This window comes from Natrix helvetica (assembly GCF_964273705.1).
Source record: "Natrix helvetica genome assembly, chromosome: 2".
Lineage (NCBI taxonomy): Eukaryota > Metazoa > Chordata > Lepidosauria > Squamata > Natricidae > Natrix > Natrix helvetica.
Window position 1 is genome coordinate 174,634,603 of NC_138552.1, and position 19,907 is coordinate 174,654,509.

The following is a 19,907-nucleotide window of genomic DNA, read 5'->3' on the forward strand; positions in this document are numbered from 1 at the left end:
GTCAGTCACACTCTCATTCCAACTCACCTTACAGGGTTGTTGTACGGAAAATAGGAAGAAAGTGTGTTGGATATGTTCATCACATGAGTTATTTGTAAAAATAAAGGTGAGATAGATAGAAATAAATAAATAAATAAATAAAAATGTAGGTATGCCTTGGTTACAAATTAAAATTCCATGAGATTAAATATTGTCACATATTTGGGAAATGAAAAATAAATTAAACTGTGACATTAAAACTTCTACATATTTCTTAATATTGACATGACTTACAGTCGGGAGTTTATGAGTTAGTAATAATACATTTTAAAACCTTCAAGGTCCTTTTGTATCTTATTTCAATTATAACAGAGTGTTAACACAAGAGAAACAACCTGAAATGATAAACATTGTGGTTTAAAGGATTATTAGTTACTGTGGGTGGAAGAACAAAGCTAAAAAATAACAAATTTAATATATTACTCGGTCTAAAGGATTATTAGTTACTGTGGGTGGAAGAACAAAGCTAAAAAATAACAAATTTAATATATTACTCGGTCATTTGAGATAGACTATGAATGCTAAACAACAAATGTTAAGCAAATTTAACATTTTGTTTAACACACACACACACACACACACACACACACACACACACACACACACACATATATATATATATATATATATATATATAGACATCAAACGTTTATACTTTTCTTAGCACTTCTTCCCACTTTCAAAATTTATAGAAAGCCCCAAAGGATATTTTGCTTGTATGGATTATATTTAATCATATTTACATATTAAAAATTGAAATTGATGCATTCATTGCTGCTACCACCTCTCACAATTGTTTGATTGGATTTTAATATTGTATTATTTTTCAATTTTGGCTCGCAAATAATTTTGATTTTGTGAACCAAACTGTGGTTCAACACATTTTAAGAAACATTGTACTAAACCAACCATTTCTAATTAATGTTTCCAGATTTGAAAGATATGTTTATTTCTAATAAAAAATCTAAAATAGGCATTACTGTTTTTTAATTTGAAATATAGTTACATGAATTTCAGAAAGTTTTTTTAATGTATTCAGCTTCCTGATATGAAGACATAGCTTAGTGTTATTTTTTTTAATAAACTAATTTAAAATATTGTATCAAGTTGTAAGATACAAAGTGAATATTTATTTTTGGCTGAAGTATTTTTGAGCCATGTGCATCAGAATAGAGTATGATTATGAGAACTATTTCTGACTTATAATTTCCATTTATTTATTCAATTTCTTCAGTTCTTTTATGTGTGTGTATATGTGTATATATATATGTATGTATGTATACACATCAGTGGTGGGTTGCCAATTTTTTTACTACCGGTTTGGGCACGTTTGCGCACACAACGCTTCTGCACATGCACATAAGCATCTCGGCAGGTGGGCGGCGCCTCCTGCCGCCGCTACTACCGGTTCGCCCGATCTGGGCCAAACCAGAAGGAACCCACCTCTGATACACATGTACGTATATAGAGTGGTTGTGGTGTAGTGGTTAGAATGCAGTACTGCAGGGCTAACTCACCGCTCAATGCCAGGAGTTTAATTTTGAGCGGCTCAAGGTTGACTCAACCTTCCATCCTTCCAAGGTGGGTAAAATGAGGACCCAGATTGTTGGGGTCAATATGTTGACTCTGTAAATCGCTAAACGACTGCTGTAAAGCACTGAAACGGTATATACGTCTAAGTACTATTGCTATTTCCAATTTTATAACAAACTTAATCAAAAATATTGAGTACTTATTTGTGTTTGATTCATCCATCATCATCAAACATAGTTTCACTATTCAGAAGTTTATACGCCCAAATAGAGTTATCATACACAGAGCTATCATACACAGGGCAGCCTTTAAAGAAAAGTGGGAAGTGTTAGCTAGTGCAGAATGCAGTAGCCAAGATCAGGACACTAACTGGAGTCTTACAATATTCATTTTGATAATGTACTTGGCTGCTTCTTTGCTTTTGTGGTAATTCTTACATTGAAGACCCCAAAAAGCCTGGGACCAAATTTTTGCAGACAATTTGTCTCAATTTTAAGATGATTATTGGAAGCCATTTTCTACATACACTTGAATATGACATCAAGGGAAAGTTTTTTTAAATTAAATAAAATAACGAGTACTTTCACTATGATATTTATTATCTGCTACATATTATCAAAATCCTGATTGTTTCTCCAGTTATTTTGTTTTGATAACAGAAGGATATAACACTGCTTGAGTATAGTTCTAACATCATGAGTATTGTTAATCTTTTTAGTAATGGCTGCCTTTTGCTGGAATGGTTTTCTTAAATTTATTGTACTCTATCTTAGTATACAAATTTTGTATTACATTAACAATTGATTAAGAAATATTTTTATGGCTTTAACTAGAGCCTTTATGGCTATAAGTAGAGCCTAAGAGGCTACCTTTTTTGACACTAAACCTATATTACTTTGAACCACAGCTGAGTCATGATGGTTTTGAACCTTTATTATCATTTTGTGTTAACATTCAAATTGCATGTATATTTTAATATTTCTAACATTCATATAAACATTTTCATTTCTTCTATTAAATATTTTTGTTTGCTTTACATTAGTGTATAGTGACTTTCTAATGTTTAAAAATGTTTATCTTATTTACTTACATAAAGCCATCCATCTTAATCTGAATTATTAAAAGAATTAATAGTATTTTTCTTCTTTGCAAATCATGTTTTCATCAGTTTAGTTATCATTATATTTATTAATTATATCATGATTGTCTTTTCTTCCTCTAATAAATAATAATGGATTATGTTCCATCTGTAATATCAAGTTGGATAAGGACTAAATCTAGAGTTTGTTAACAATCTCTATCAGCAACCCCTTCACCCCCATTTTCTCCATCTTTTGGAACATATTTGGGTGCAGGCTAAGAGTTCATTACAGAAGAGAAAGTTCAGTATCCATTTACCTGAATGACACTGGTATCTATCCCATTTATCTAATTTCATCACCTTGCTAAAGTAATTAAAGCAATGGGTTTACCTGTTGGAGTATCAGTTTTCATATTATAAGACATCTTAATCCAGCTAGGCTGGGGAAAGTCTTTAGTGCAATTGAGTTTATTATTAATTAAAATTACTTTGGCGGTATAGTTTTGTTCCTGTACTGTGTACAGTAGTTTTATATTTATAGATCACCGATAACTATGAATAAGCCATCTGGTTTCTTCAGTTTCTCATTTATTCTTCCCCGGAAGGCCCAGTTTCTACCACTTTTTACAAATAAATTAATTAGTGATTTATGATATCAACAGTTTAAAGCAAAATTCTTAAACTGGCCCATTTATTCGCTAATTTCTGCACAAAGTCATGGTAGCTCAGGTTTTCCTAAGCTACAGTGATTATCATGTCTCCTCAGCAAGGGTTGAATACATGATAGCAGTGTTCTAATATCTCAGGGGTTGCCACAAAGAAGAGGGAGTCAAGCTGTTCTCCAAGGCACCTGAGGGTAGAACAAGAAGCAATGGGTGGAAACTCATCAAGGAGAGAAGCAACTTAAAACTGAGGAGAGATTTCCTGACAGTTAGAACAATTAATCAGTGGAACAGCTTGCCCCCAGAAGTTGTGAATGCCCCAACACTGGAAGTCTTTAAGAAGATGTTGGATAGCCATCTGTCTGAAATGGCATAGGGTTTCCTGCGTAGGCAGGGGGTTGGACTAGAAGACCTCCAAGGTCCCTTCCAACTCTGCTGCTGTATATTGTATATACTGAAAACAATTTCAAAGTAATTTTTTTGCAGTTGGTTAGTGTCCAAAGCCTGTGTGTTTGGATATGTTTTGAAATGTGGTTGGCTGATGGTGATGGGGTGTGGATTCAGGATTGAATATTGGTGACTGACAGCTGTGGGGAGGGAAAGTAAATTGATGTCTTGGGTAAATTGAAGTATTTGATAAGATATGCTACACTGGGATGCTGGCAGTCATCCAATGCAGGTGAATACCAGCAAAGAAGGGAGGGAAAGAAAAGCACCGGAAAGATTGGGGTTTACTTGATCTATGAAATCATTTCTGCATCCTTGCCAAAAAAAAAAAAATCGGTCAAACCTCAGAACAACAAAATGTCCCAGGTTTTGTTTCTGCCAAGTGATGATCAATTTAGAGTTCAGTGAACTTATAGAACACATTATATTTGTTTAAAGATTGAAGCCAAACTCCTTTTCTGTTTGTGTACACCTGCTTTGCATAGGAAGAAGAAAACCAACCAATTGACTATGTCAATGCTGAGACATAGGAATCATTCATGGGAATCGAATACTGGCCTGGGTCTGCTTTCAATCTATAATTTTATATAACTGTACAATTAAGTTGATTGTGACATTGAAGAACTGAGGTTCTTGCCCTTTATTGTTAAAACTAAATTGACTGTTTCTTGTCCAGCCATTTTGTTTATTGGTCTTTCTATAATTACAGTTTTTTCTAATAATATTTATATTTATCTTGCATATTAACAGGGTTATGCAGATTTGATATACTAATTATATGGGGGATTAATATTGCCTGCAATGGTCTGTCTTTCAGTGAATAAATTTTTAGCCTTCGAAGGCCCTGTGCTGCTGGATATGCGTATTAAGCACTTGGTGAAAACAAAGCAATTAGCTCAAGCAACTGCCTTAGCAAAGCTATGCTCAGACCATCCAGAAATCGGCAACAAAGGCAATTTTAAGCAAACCTATCTAGTCTGTCTTTGTTCTGGATCACCAAATGAAAAACTAATGCAAGAGGTGAGTACATTTTATGTCTCTTTCTCAAAACAAAATTCCTTTAGAGGGGAAAATATTGGAAACCATAATCTGAAAATTATGAAATAAGCTGAAGTTAGGTCATAAGTATAGTCACAGTTTCACTTAGGGATCATTTTTGCTTAATGACCAACTTCACTTCGCCAATTATGGTTGCTAAACAAGGGATACCTATATAAGACAAAATTGTGGTTTGCAGGAATTAGTCTTCCAATTTCTTGCATTTCTGTTGCAATTGATTAGCAACAGTGTTTCATTACTGTTAGTCCTCAACTTGTTACCACAGTTGGAATCAGAATTTCTGTCATAAATCATTGCAGTTGTACCCAGTTGTGCAACAATATATATGATGGTCGTTAATGGAACCACTGAAACAAATCAGTTAAGTGTATCCAGCTTTTCCAAATGGGCTTTTACTACAGTCGTTACCGGAATTTCTGTCATAAGTCATTGGATTTACAAATTGAGTTGGACCCAGTTTTACAACAATTTTTACTGCAGTCATTAAGCAAATCATGTGATTATTAAATCCAGTTTTCCCAATGGGCTTTTTTTTTTTTTTTGGTGGAAATTGGCAAAATAAATCGCAAATTGTGGTCATTTAACCACAGGATACTGCAACCAGCCTTAAATGTGGGCCAAATGCCTAGAGACCAAATTGCAAATGACCATCGGGATGTGCAATAATTGTAAGTGTGAATACAAGTCATAAGTCACTTAGCCAAGGCTGTCATAATTTTGAATTGTTGTTAAGCAAACAGTTGTAAGTCAAAGACTATTTCTACTGATGTTTTTAAAATATTGAAATAATAAATGATAATTCTGGGTATGGTTTTCTGCAGCAGTACTTGAGATATGAAGTAATTGAAGTAGCTATTGCACTAAATGGGAAGTCTGTAAAGTGGGAGACTGTGAGTTATAGTGCCTTAGATGCAAAGCCAGCTGGGTGACCTAGGGCGAGTCACCCTTTCTCAACCCTAGGAAGCAGGCAATAGAATCTTAACCTAGGAGTCAAGACTGACATATTCTCTTTCTTTTTTTTTCTTTTTTTCACAATATGCATAGAATCACAGTTTGGTAATAGATTTAATATATAAGAATTTGTTTTATTTTTGAAAAATAACTCTGGTTTTACTTCAAACATAGACATGTGATCTGAAATACCAAGGTTTCATGTGCACTTGAAAGGGTTGACATTTGCCTCAAAACATTCTGAGGTTATTAGAAATGAATAATATTAATGTGGAAGAAAATGAGAATTAATAAATGTGTAATAGGAAGATAATTCAATTAGCATTTAATTTTAGTTAATATCCAACCCATTTATTTTTGAAAGTTTCCAGCATTTTTGAAAAGTTTTTATCAAACATTTGTTCATTTGAAAATAAAGGTTTTATTGACCATGATTTGTCTTGTCCTACAGATTACAGATATAGACTGTAAAGATGCTTTAGAAATGATCTGTAACCTAGAATCAGAAGGAGATGAAAAGAGTGCTCTAATTCTGTGTGCAGCATTCTTATCTCGGCAGCTACAGCAAGGAGAGATGTATTGTGCATGGTAGGTTTGAGTCTGTTGTGGTCAGTATGTGTCACATTTAGCAGTAAAATTTTATCACCAGATAACTAATGCACTTGATGTTATTTTTTTAAAGAAAATAAAGGTTATGTAGTATATTATTACATAGCAACATTAGTTTTAAAGTCTCCAAAACATCAGTTTCTGGGTGCCTTTTTTCATTAAAAATTTAATGTGTTATAAATACATGCTGCAAACAAGATTTTTATAATCCTTTCTGCATTTCATGGCATTTTATTGTGTGGTTATGAAATCTTGTTCCAATATATTTTTATTACCATTTGTTGGTAATAACCAGATTTTTAAAATAAACATAAAATTATATATTAGAATACAGTTAACATTGAAATTTTCCATTTTTCTAGGATAACATTAGAAATTTTACTTTTAGTATTTAGAAATGTTAGGTTTGAAAATGTTGACTTATTTAACATTTCAGGATGTTTTATGCATTGAAAAGCATAAATAATGCTTGGACAGTAGTAGTGAAGTATGATTTGTAGCTTTTTTTATTTTTTAACTCAACTCCAGCCTCAGGAAGAATTTAGATGAACAATATTTCATCCCCTTAACAAACACAAAAATTACATTTTTTTCCTTGTGGTCATCTTTAGTAATTTAGAACAAAGAGCACCATAATTTCACAAAGAGTATTCTCCATTTTAAAGGATTGTGTTTTTCTGCCAAAATGCATAAGGTGTTTCATCTATTAATTTTATTTATTTATTAAATTTATATTTTATAAGGTGACCCTGGAATTCAGTCTTTGTTAATGAGTAGTAGAATGCCCTCAGAAAAATTATTTCAAATTTCTATCCTCCTGCAATCTGAACAGACACCTCAGTTGATCTAAAGTGAGAATAAAACACACAATACTTAGCAGTACAAAAAATATATCTAAACCTACTAACAGTCATTAAGTGGCATCCTACCCCAAGTCACCTTCAATAGAGTTCGTTCTTCTGCTTCTTTTTCATGCCTGAACTAAAAGAACCTGTAATGAGATATCATTCCAGAGGGCCAGGCCTAATACAGAAAAAAAATTTTTTTAAGTTTTTACCCCAAAGTGGAGAACACTTTGTGCTTCTCCTGGCACAATAACATTGACTAGTGTAACTCCAGTGGAGAGATATGATCCTACAGGTAACTTGAGGCCAAGTCCTAAAAGCTGTATAAATTAATGCCATTGATTTAAATTGTACTGAGAAGTTAACGGAGCCAGTGCGGGGCCTGCAAGACATAATGTTATCCTGCCAAATTTTGCCAGTGAGCAACCAGGCCATTGCATTTTCTGCCAATTAAAACTTCCCACAAGTCTTTAAAGGCATGCCATGTAGAATGCATTGCAGCAGTCCCAGTTTGTGGTGAAGAGAGCATGAGCCATCATAACGAAGTTTTCATGTCCTAGATAAGGCTGCGATCTGCTCATCTGAAGTATTACTTCTTTAGAGTAATGTAAGGGACCATACACTAGGAGAGCCCTAGTATACAAACAATAACCTTATCTGGAGTTGAATTTTAATCTATTCTATCCCATTCAGACTATCACAATCTTCAGGAGAGATTTCACTGCAACTGTAGTGCTGCTAGGGGTCCTCAGGGAAAACTGGATATCATCAATATGCTAATGATACCAGACCTCACACTACCAAATAACCTACCCAGGGATTTTATGTAGATATCAAATAATAGAAGGGAGGGCAGCATCCCACCAGGGATCAACCAACTCTATTCCCTTATTGCCAACAAGTGGAACCCTCCACCAGGAAAGGAGTGAAACTACTAAAGAAAACAGGAATGCCTCCAATCCTCAACCCCTTTAGAAGGTCCAGAAAAATACCATTGTCAGCACTAGTGAAGGTGGTTTGGAGATGCAAAGTGACCAGGACAGGCATTCTACCCCTGTCCAGATCTTTAATGAAGATCATCCACCAAGAATGTATCTGCCCCATGCCTGCTTGTTAAGATCCAGGTAATAAATTTAGTCTAAGTCACCCTGAGTAATTGTCTCAATAACCTCTGTGAAAAAGAGAAGGATGGAAATCAAGCAACAGTCTTCTAATGTTTTCAGATCCAAGGAGGGCCTGTTGAGAAACAACATACCAGTATACCTTTAAGGGCTGCTGGCCTTGCCCCCTCCCTAGTGAGGAATTCACAGCCTCCCAGATCTTAGAAACTATCGTTCCGCCAGCTGCCTGAAGGACAGGTAATTAGATAACTGAAGGGGCGATGTGCCCACCTTTTAGAAAATTACATGCCAGAAAGAATCCTAGGTAATGGCACAGGCCAATGCCCCAGTCATTATAAAGACCCCACCCAAGTGAATTCAAGCTAAATGTCCTAACTAATTACAAGGGCTCATTGGTAACTCTGCTGAGTAGCTCTTAATGCTAAAGAGAATTAATCATCTGTAAAAGGGCTGCTGATTCACAATTTACCAACTTTATTGCTGGAATAGGCCAGAACTGGGCATGTACCTGTGTTCAGTCAGATTCCCTCTTTGTTGCTGTCCACTTGTACTTCAAGCAGCATTTCTATTGCTTCATCTTCCAGAGGTCTTCTGAGAATAAAGGAGCCCTCTGGGATTGGCCAATAGAGAAAGGCCATTTGGAGAGTAATTTTATCAACAACCTAAGTGCTGCCTCTTACTTGTTACAGACCAGATCCTCAACCAATTTGCCTGATAGAGTGTCAGAAAAATCACCACATACTGCTGCAAACCAGACAGTTCTATAAAGGACCCTGGTGAACAATATGTTCAGTCACGCATATGAAATGGTGGCAGTCAGTTGCATTTGGATCAGAAAGTGATTTGACAGTGGCAGAGAAAAGACAGTGCTGTTCATATTCAGCTTATATAATAAATATTTTGAGGTAGCGACAAGGTCTGACTTGATTGCCTATGTACGTTGGAGCCAAGATTACCTTGAACAAGTCTATTGTTACTATGGAGATCCTAAATTGGACTTTATTAGGCATGGCCCAACTGCAGGGAGGTTAAAGTCCCCTAATACAAGACATGGATGGCTCCACTACCAAACTGGTGACCAGACAAAGGATCCCATAGACATTAGATATTCTGTGTGTTGGATGTGATTTTAAAGAACTAACTTATTTTTCTGAAAAGTGGCATTTAATGGTAATAAATAATAGCATGTAATAGTACTGTGGCATTCCTCTGGTACCGCTGTCTACTCAGCAATTTAAAAATTAGTTCAGTGTTATTTCAGTATTAATGCAGTTAATTTTTTGATAAAATTCTTTTTTCAGGGAACTGACTCTTTTCTGGAGTAAACTACAGCAAAGGGTAGAACCTTCTACACAAATATATTTGGAGAGATGCCGTCAACTATCTGTGTTAACAAAGACTGTGTATCACATTTTCTTCCTGATTAAAATAATAAATTCTGAGGTAAATATGTGTAAGATAATTATTTTTATCACAGTGTGAAATTAAAATAAAATCTGCCAATTGAAATCACATTGAATGTTAAGATCCAAAGTGAAGTTAGATAAGAAGGTCTTATCAGATAGGAAGATGTTAGTTTCTTTTAATGTGTTAATGTCTGTTAAGATAAAATTCTTAAAATAAATTATTTTAGCAATTAGATGGAAGATATTCCTAGGGACCTTTGGACAACTTCAGATATATCTTTTGTTGAAATAGCAAATTTGATCATTGTCTTCTGTGTGGCTGCTTTATTACTTTTTCCTTTCACAATCCATAGATTCCAATATTTATTTGATGAAAAATGTACTTGTCAACTTTTTACAGGAAGTAAACTCCATGGACCCTGAGATGGAATGTCAGTGTTATGCCTCATATTGTTTTACAATGCTGCCTAAACCTTTTCTGTCATTATTCAAACTATTTATCAAAAAGTCTTATCAAACTGGTCATGAATAGTTTCCATTATAACTCTGAATAGTCGCTGAATGAATGGTCTTAATTGAGGACCATAATAATTGATACCATAATTAATAATAAATAATAAAAATAATAATTGATACCAGCTAAGACACTGAGCTTGTTGATCAGAAAGGTCGACAGTTCAGTGATTTGAATCCCTAGTGGCGCATAATGGAGTGAGCTCCCATTACTTGTCCCAGCTTCTACCAACCTAGCAGTTCGAAAACACGTAAAAATGAAAGTGGAAAAATAGGAACCACCTTTGGTGGGAAGGTAACAGCATTCCTTGCGTCTTTTGGTGTTTAATCATGCCAGTCACATGACCATGGAGACATTTTCGGACAGCACTGGCTCGTCGACTTTGAAATGGAGATGAGCACCGTCCCCTAGAGTTGTGAAAGACTGGCACATATGTGCGAGGGGAACCTTTACCTTTACCATATCTGTGATATAAAAATTATACCATTAAATGATCTTTCAATGATCAATTATCTATTGGTAATTTCAATCATTTTATCTTAATAGGAATAATTTGAGAGATTTCCAAATCTATTTTAGTACAAATGGTAATCTTTAAGTCAATTTAAATATTGTGATGGATAATGGGCCTAAAGAAAATCTATTTTTACTCAAATTTAGATAATTTACCCAAGTTTGGGAAGCACTGACTTAAATGTTGTATTCCCATTCCATTGGGCATATTTCAGTAGCAATCTTCTGTTGCATAAATTTCTCCTTGCATTTCTCCGGAAACGATTTATTTATCTATTTGTTTATGTGTATCCTGCCTTTATTATTTTTACAAATAACTCAAGGCAGCAAACATATCTGACATGCCTTCTTCCTCCTATTTTCCCCATAACAACAACCCTGTGATATGAATAGGTTTTCAAGAGTGGAATTTACCTTAATTATTACTGACCACTGACTCAATCTCAGTCTGACATTTCCTCGTAGTGATGCATTGCATAAATGGAATATTGTTGATAAACCAAAGACCTTGCTGAAATCCATATTTCTAATAACAAAGTTAATGTTTTACATAAAAATTAAGGGTATTTCTTAGAATGAGTATGAATCCCAAATAAATGAAAATCTGAAAATAGCATTTGCACTTTTGAGGTAATTAACACTGGGAATTCCTAATCTTATAGTTAATCAAAATCTAAGCATGCATGAATTTATATATTTAGGAACGGGCATTACATTTACAACATAATCTGTTTTTTGCTCTACAGATTGATGCTGCTGGTCTTGCAACTTGTATTGAACTTTGTGTGAAAGCATTACGCTTGGAGGCTAGTGAGAATACAGAAGTCAAAATTTCCATTTGCAAGACAATATCTTGCCTATTGCCTGATGATTTAGAAGTTAAACGTGCTTGCCAACTAAGTGAATTTCTTCTTGAACCTACTGTGGATGCATATTATGCCGTAGAAATGTTATATAATCAGCCTGACCAGAAATATGATGAAGAAAATCTTCCAATTCCAAATTCATTACGCTGTGAGCTTTTACTTGTATTAAAAACTCAGTGGCCTTTTGATCCAGAGTTTTGGGACTGGAAAATGCTAAAACGTCAGTGTCTAGCATTGATGGGAGAAGAGGCATCAATTGTATCTTCAATAGATGAATTGAATGACAGTGAAATGCATGAAAAGGTAGAGGACTGTCAAGATGAGAACAAAGACACTTCAGCAAATGGACTTTCTGAATGTTTTGATGAAGCTACAAACTTGCTCAGAGGCATTAGAGATAGGAAACAGAAAAACAGGGAAATTAAAAAATTAAGGGAGAGGGGGTTCATATCTGCTAGGTTTCGGAACTGGCAAGCATACATGCAATATTGTGTGCTGTGTGATAAGGAATTTCTTGGACATAGAATAGTCAGGCATGCACAGAAACACTACAAGGATGGGATTTATAGTTGTCCCATATGTGCACAAAATTTTAATTCTAAAGAAACCTTTGTTCCTCATGTAACACTACATGTTAAGAAATCCAGTAAAGAAAGACTTGCTGCAATGAAACCACTGAGAAAATTAGGAAGGCCACCCAAGACAGCAACCACTGGTATAAACAAAAAGAACAATACCTTAGTAAAGCAAGAACAACGGCACATAAAAAAGAACAGTCTTTATGCAGCAGACTTCATTGTTTTTAATGACAACGATGGCTCAGATGATGAAAATTATGACAAAGACAAACCTTACATTCCAGAAGCAATTCCAGCTCCAAAGCCATTGCCTGTCAATGAGTTTACTTGCCCTGTTACCTTGTGTAAAAAAGGCTTTAAATACTTCAAGAATTTGATTGCCCACGTAAAAAGTCACAAAGATAATGAAGAGGCTAAACGCTTTCTTGAAATGCAGAGCAAAAAAGTAATTTGCCAGTACTGTAGACGACATTTTGTAAGTGTTACTCATCTTAATGATCATTTACAAATGCACTGTGGTATCAAACCTTATATTTGTATACAGATTAAGTGTAAGGCTAGCTTTAACAGTTATGCTGAACTTTTGAGTCACAGAAAAGAACACCCAGTCTTTAGGGCAAGATGCATGTTTCCCAAATGTGGGAGAGTATTTTCAGAAGCATATTTGCTTTATGATCATGAAGCTCAGCACTATAATACTTTCACCTGCAAACTTGCAGGTTGTGGGAAAGTTTATCACTCACAGAATGAATTAGAGAAGCATATTAAAGATCACACTAAATCTGAAAAAATATTAGATGGTGATGGTGATGATAACTGTTCTCAAAGTTTAGAAAATAATGAAAATACTGAAGAAGTCCATCCAGAAGAGACGCTCATGCTACCACCTGACAGTAAGGTAAATAACTGTGCCAAAGTAGAAAATTATGTCACAGATGAGATCCATGATGAATTACTTGAATCTGAAAGTACAAAACTATCAACCAATGTACTGGAGCAGCCTAATTCAATCTCCGTTCATAGTACGGAACAACATTTGACTACTGCAGCAAGGACAGAATCATTAGGTCCAGCCAGCAATGTTTTGATACCTCTTCTAGGCCAAAAAATTCGAGAGAACATGGCAAAAAAAGGAAAACTACCTGCTGTAAATACTGCTATAGATGTTGGTGCCTCCGTCATCCATCCGTTTTGCTCAACAGTTGAAGATACTTGCCGTGACCTGTCTGTTTTCCATGAAGGGAAGGAGGATGGTTGTGTTGGTGAGTCTCAAACCATTTCCATGAACTCAGCCAAGCTTGAATCTGATGCTCTTGCAACAAAAAGTCAAGAAAAAGAGAGTAGCCATATGTCCTTCAGCACGCAAAATCAGTTAGAGTGTCAGAATTTGTTTTCTCCAAAGTCTCAGCTTGAAGAGAATGTTAGGCCAGCTGTTAATCTCTATAATCAGCCTCTGAAGAATTTAGAAGTTCCACATGCTTCTACCCAGAACATTGCAGGCACTACCTTTTTACCCATTGTGCCATTGGCAGCTCCTGTTCAGAGGTTTACTTGCCAGGTTGAAGGATGTACACGAATCTACAATTCTTCTCAGAGCATTGGAAAGCATATGAAGACAGCACATCCTGATCAATATGCTGAATTTAAAATGCAGTGGAAGAATAAGAAGAGTAAAAAAATAAGTTTGCAAAACCTGCCAAATGATAACAAACCAGTTTATTTTTTACCATCGCAAGTACCTATTCCTGCTAGTGATGCTTTTCCTCAACAAACCAAAACCACCTTAAATCCTACTTGTACAAGTCAGCTGCAGCAACTGTCAAATGTCCTTTTTCCAACACGCTTGGAAAATACAACTAACTCATTATTACCAATAGTGGAAAATGTTGGTCTCTCTTCTCATATTAAAAATGAATCAGAAAACGCTTTAAACTCTCAATTGGCAAGTATGTCGAGTGCAACTTTACCTTCACAGATGGATGATTTAGAAAAGCCAGTTATGCCTCTGAATATCGACAGTGGTTCTGATCCTTTTCTTCCTTTACCAGCAGAAAATGGGCTCATTTCTCTTTTTCCTTCCCCAGCTCACAATAGTCCGAGTTCCGTCTTCTCACAAATGGAGAATGCCAATCATTTTTCCTCCCAACTAGAAGGAAATACAAATTCTTTTTCAAAAGAAGAAAGTGTTGACATACTCTTTCCTTCACAAATAAATAACGAAAGTAACTTCGGTGAAACCCCTCCACAGCCTCCTGTATCAGAAAAAACAAAAAGGGATCGTAGGCGTGGTACAGATGGAAAAGACAAAAAGCCAAAGCATAATAAGCGGGCAAAATGGCCAGCAATTATCAGGGATGGCAAATTTATTTGCAGTAGATGTTACAGGGTTTTTTCTAATCCTAGATCTCTTGGTGGTCATCTGTCTAAACGATCCTATTGCAAACCTTTGGATGAATCTGAAATTTCCCCTGAAGTTCTACAGCTTAATGGACAATCCTCCCTACTTGCAAGCATGATTCTTTCTTCAAATGCTTTAAGCTTACAACAGCAACAGGAGTCAACTTACAATCCAGATGCGTGTTTTAAGGAACCATCATTTCTACAGCTGCTTGCTAATGAAAATCGGCCAACTGCCATTTTGCAGAATTTGTTTCCACGGACAAATATGACAAGTTTTAATCCAAATGAAAATGAGGAAGGAAATGAAATTATCAAACAAGCTTTGGAAACTGCAGGAATTCCAAGCACTTTTGATTCTGCAGATACATTATCACATATAATTACTACCAACTGTGTTACTGGTACCACACAAATAAATGCAACAGTTTTACCAAATCCAGGCATATCACCTTCATTACCAACAAGTTGCAACCCATCTACCTTGCTCACAGACCAAAACAGAACACTTAACACCAAAATTTCATCAGAAGACTGCAACAGTTTACCTGTGTTTTCAGATGATTTAATACTTAAGACTATTGAAAATGGTTTGTGCCCCCATCTGGTTCCTAATTCGGCTGCCACAATGCATAATTTGGGAAACAATCTTCCACGTGTTTCAGTCATAAGTAGCATCAAAAATTCAGAAGTATGCAGTTTGACTAAAAAAGAGAATAGTGGTTCAAAGAAAAAGAAGAAAACACCTGTCCCATTGGTTGTACCTCACATTTCACAAAAGTTGGTAGTTAATGATTTAGCAGGTCTTATCACTAGAAATGTTGAAGAGAATATGCAAGCAACAACAGAAAATTTTCGGTCAACTATAATAGCAAATAGTGAAACTCAAGGATTAGTGGAAAATTTTACAAAGAAATTAAGTGATGTTAACAGTGGATTAACAGGAGATATCAAAGAAAACTTAAAATCAGGTGAAGAAAATCATGTAGAAATTGTTCCCTTGCCATTGAAAAATGAAAATGGTGATTCTCAGGTTACTCTCGAATGTTGCATTCCAGAGAAGTCCAATTTTGAGGTTTCAAATGATAACATTGTTCAGAACTTTGAGAAAACTCTTGAAATAATTAAAACAGCTATGAATTCTCAGAAGATAGAAGTTAAAAGTGAAAATCAAGAGATATCCATTGAAGCAATACGGCGCCCACAAAATAATACTGCTCAATGTGTTTTTGAAAACCCCGCACAACCTCCTAAACCTAATTCTACTCAATGTATAGCACATACACAGAATATCACCCCTGCTAAAAGTCATGAGCCTGAAGCCTCTCATAAAGATGATATTCAACTTATGGAAATTTTAGAAGGCTTGAGAAAGCTGAATTTAGAAAGTGAAACATCAAATCAAGTACTAGATAATATAACTCATTGTCTTCCAGCAAATACATTAATGCCACAAGTCCTTATTCCTGGTGTAACACCTGAGACCACATCTCTTGTCCAGACAGCTTCAGAAACACATCCAATGTTTGTTGAAAAAGTTCATAAGCCATTTACGTGCCAGGCTCCAGGTTGTAATTATAGTGCCATGACAAAGGATGCATTATTTAAACACTATAGCAAAATACATCAGTACACTGCAGAAATGATTCTTGAAATTAAGAAACACCAGTTAAAGTATGCTCCATTTAAATGTGTGGTTGCTAACTGTCCCAAAACATTTACAAGAAATTCTAACCTCCGGGCGCACTGCCAGCTGGTACATCATTTTACAACAGAGGAAATGGTAAAATTAAAGCTAAAGAGGCCTTACGGACGACGATCCCAAAGCAAAACCCTAAATGTGTTACCAAGACCTAATGAAGTAAGAAACATGCCACATTTGTTAATAGAAAGTAAACGAGAGTCGCACTTAACTAAGGAGCTTGATCTTAAGGAAGAACCAGTCATGGAATCTATGAAGGTTCCAGAAAGATTGATACCAGAAGCAGCAATACCAGAAAATACTTCTGATAAATCTTTAAAATTAGAAAAACCCTCCCAAATAGTTCCAGTTTCTCTGGAAATTCATAATATATCCATACTTAATAATAATCAAGTGCAGCCCAAATTACGTAAGATCAGAAGGCATAGGAAAGAAGAAGAAAAAAAGAACAAAAAGCCAATTCCCAAGCCTTTGGAATTGCCCACTAGTTACAATCCTTATAGGCCTTACAAGTGTGTGCATCAAGGTTGTTTTGCAGCTTTTACAATACAACAGAATTTGATTCTGCACTATCAAGCTGTTCATAAATCTGACCTACCATTATTCTCTTTGGAGGCAGAAGAAGAAAGTGAACCAAGTAAAGAAGAAGAGGCTGGTAAGGAAGAAGAGAGTGATGCGATTGAAACTGTGAAAGAATTCAGATGTGAAGTAAGACATTGCTCTAGGATATTTCAAGAAGTTACTAGTCTTATTCAGCACTATATGAAACTTCATGAGATGACTCCTGAAGAAATTGGTAGTATGAAGTCATGCTTGGATGTTGGAAGATTCCTCTGTGATCAATCTGAATGTAAATCATCATTTACAACATATGTTAATTATATTACTCACCTTGAGGCAGATCATGACATAAAAATAAAGCAGAGCAGAACAGAAGATTGCATGTATAAATGTGATTGTGAAGGTTGCGATCGTATTTATGCAACAAGATCTAATCTTCTAAGGCACATTTTTAATAAACATAATGATAGGCATAAAGATCATTTAATAAGACCTAGGCGATTCCTAACGCCAGGTCAGGAAAATATATCAATTAAAGCTAATCAGGAGAAAATCATGAAAATTAAATACAAAGGATTAAAATACAGGACAGGAAGAAATGGAAACAGAATATCATTTAGAGCCAAGCGAAGAAAAGCAATAAGTGTAGAAGACAGAAACTTCCAACTAGGGCAAATGGATGAAAATCAAACATATTCTTTAAAATGTGGAAAGTATATTTATTCAGTAAAGGCAAAAGATGATGCTTTATCTGAATGCAGGAACAAATTTATTATACAATATCCATGTATGATAAAAGGTTGTTCATCAGTTGTTACAAGTGAGAATAATGTAATCCGGCACTATAAATGTCATAAATTATCTAAAGCATTTACTTTACAACATCGGGACATCCTAATTTTCTCAAATAAGCATGCAAAACCTTCAGGAAAAGAGGTTTTCTCGCAAAATGAAGCAACTGAGGACAAGGTTTGTGATGTAAAAGAAGTGCAGCCACCCTTGCCAGACACTTGTGAGGACTTGAGACTGTCTCCACTGATGATGCCAAAAGAACCAGAAAAGACTGAGAAGGATGAAGTGGATGAGCTTGCAGAACTGTTTATTACCAAACTTATTAATGAGGATCTAGCAAGTTCAGAAAACCACGTAAAGGCCTCTTCTGGTGTAAATAATGACTGTCAGGAAACTAGTTCTTCTCTTTCAGAAAAGCAAAGCATAAGTAATTTTAAAAGAGTAAACAAAGAAAAAAATATACCCAAAAGTAAAAAGAGAAAAGTTGAAAAGCAGGAAGAAATCTTGGCTGTGGAATTAAGCAGTGTGCATAGAGAACAAGAAAGTGCTGTTGCTATTCAAACTGTTGAAGAGCAGTCTTCGACTTTTGATTGGAGTTCATTTAAGCCCATGGGATTTGAAGTATCTTTCCTCAAGTTCCTTGAAGAATCTGCCGTGAAGCAGAAGAAAAACACGGAAAGGGGGGGTTATAATAATTGTGGAACCAGGAAACGTTCTCATTCTAACTCAAGAAAGTCTAATGAAAAGAACTCTGTTGTGAGAACACGATCATGTTCAGAAAGTGAAACTCGTGTACAGTTTGCTAATCCATCACAATTTCAGTGTAGTGGTACTGTAAAAATAGTTTTAGATAAGACTTTTAAAGATTGCACTGAACGTGTATTGAAGCAGCTTCAGGAAATGAAACCTATTGTCAGTCTAATAAGACTTGATGGACATTGGGAAGCGAAACTAGAGGTTACAAAATAATCAGGTAATATGAGCAGGCTTGAGTAGGAAGCCATTGAGCATGATGCTATTTCTTAAAGTGTTTTTTGTTTTTGTTTTTCTTTTTTTGAAGTGATTTAACCTAGCAAGTTCATGACAGTTGTCATGTAAATTTATTTTTTATCCCTATGGGACTTGGAACAGAATCATTGTTTCAGTTTTGTAAATAATTGAACAAAACCTCAATTTTTTATCAAAATTTGTCCTTTTCCATGACTGAAATATTTGTGTATTGTCTGTGGTATCTTTTGCCGGGTCACTGCTCATATATAACAGTACTTTTTATTTGTAGATACATTTTTGTATATATTTATTATTGTAAATCATTTGCTGCAAATGGCAGTCTGTAAGTCTGAAATATTAAATGACACATTTATATTCAGAATTTTAATTTGTAACTAAGCGATCCAGTTTTTAAAATGTTCTTTTAAACTTAAATCTTTTTGAAGTAAAAATTACAATAGGTGAGTTTACCATATCCAATTTATTTTGCCTAAACTGTGTGTATAGGAGAAAAAGTTATCAGATCACATTTAAATGGTTAAAATACATACTGACACAGTTGTATTTGTAACTGCAAGTGTCCAATATTATTGGATAGTATTCATATGTAGCTAACTCAAAAAGTTTTCCTACAACTGCATATGCGTTGCTTTTAATCAAGTCAAAAACTTCCACTTCCATAAAATGATGGAAATGTAAATTTTAAATACTTTGCTGGCAATGAAAATTTAAACACCATTTGGTATTAAACAATCCATCGTGAATGTGCTAGAAAATTAGTAGTGTGGAGCAGTGTATATATTTGAGGTGGTGATTTGTGAAGTAGCCCAGTATTGCCTTAAATAAAATCACATTTCATTTCTTGTTTTTTACATTTTATCTTACAAAAATCCTTTTCCTTTTGAAATTTTAATTGGTGTATAGAGTAACTTCTGTAGCATTGCTTTGTAGACAGTGCTTTCTAAAGAATGAATTTTGAAATTTACCACCTTAATACTTATTTGCAATATGTGTTCAAGGTAGTATTAAAACGTAAATGTTCATAGTTGATCTTCAGAAGAGACAAGACAGCTTCTTTACTCCCAGTTGCAACTGGAACTAAATTTCTTTCCTACTATATATCCATTGAGATACTGTGTTTCCCCGAAAATATGACAGGGTCTTATTTTCTTTTTACTTATAAAATATGGCCTTGGGCTTATTATAGGGGAGGGCTTATTGTTTTGGGGTTGCCGGGCAGC

General features: G+C 35.0%; 1 protein-coding gene across 1 annotated transcript in view; it reads left to right on the forward strand.

Annotated features, from left to right (window-relative positions):
* The window catches only part of ZNF292 (zinc finger protein 292), a 34,170-nt gene extending 14,632 nt beyond the window's left edge, over window positions 1–19,538 (forward strand). Inside the window, exons 5-8 of the mRNA XM_081941028.1 lie at window positions 4,580–4,782; window positions 6,224–6,360; window positions 9,649–9,790; window positions 11,527–19,538. Of these exons, the coding sequence (XP_081797154.1) occupies window positions 4,580–4,782; window positions 6,224–6,360; window positions 9,649–9,790; window positions 11,527–18,645 (7,601 nt within the window). The 3' untranslated portion in view covers window positions 18,646–19,538. The remainder of the gene's footprint in view (window positions 1–4,579; window positions 4,783–6,223; window positions 6,361–9,648; window positions 9,791–11,526) is intronic.
* The last annotated feature ends 369 nt before the right edge of the window (window positions 19,539–19,907 follow it).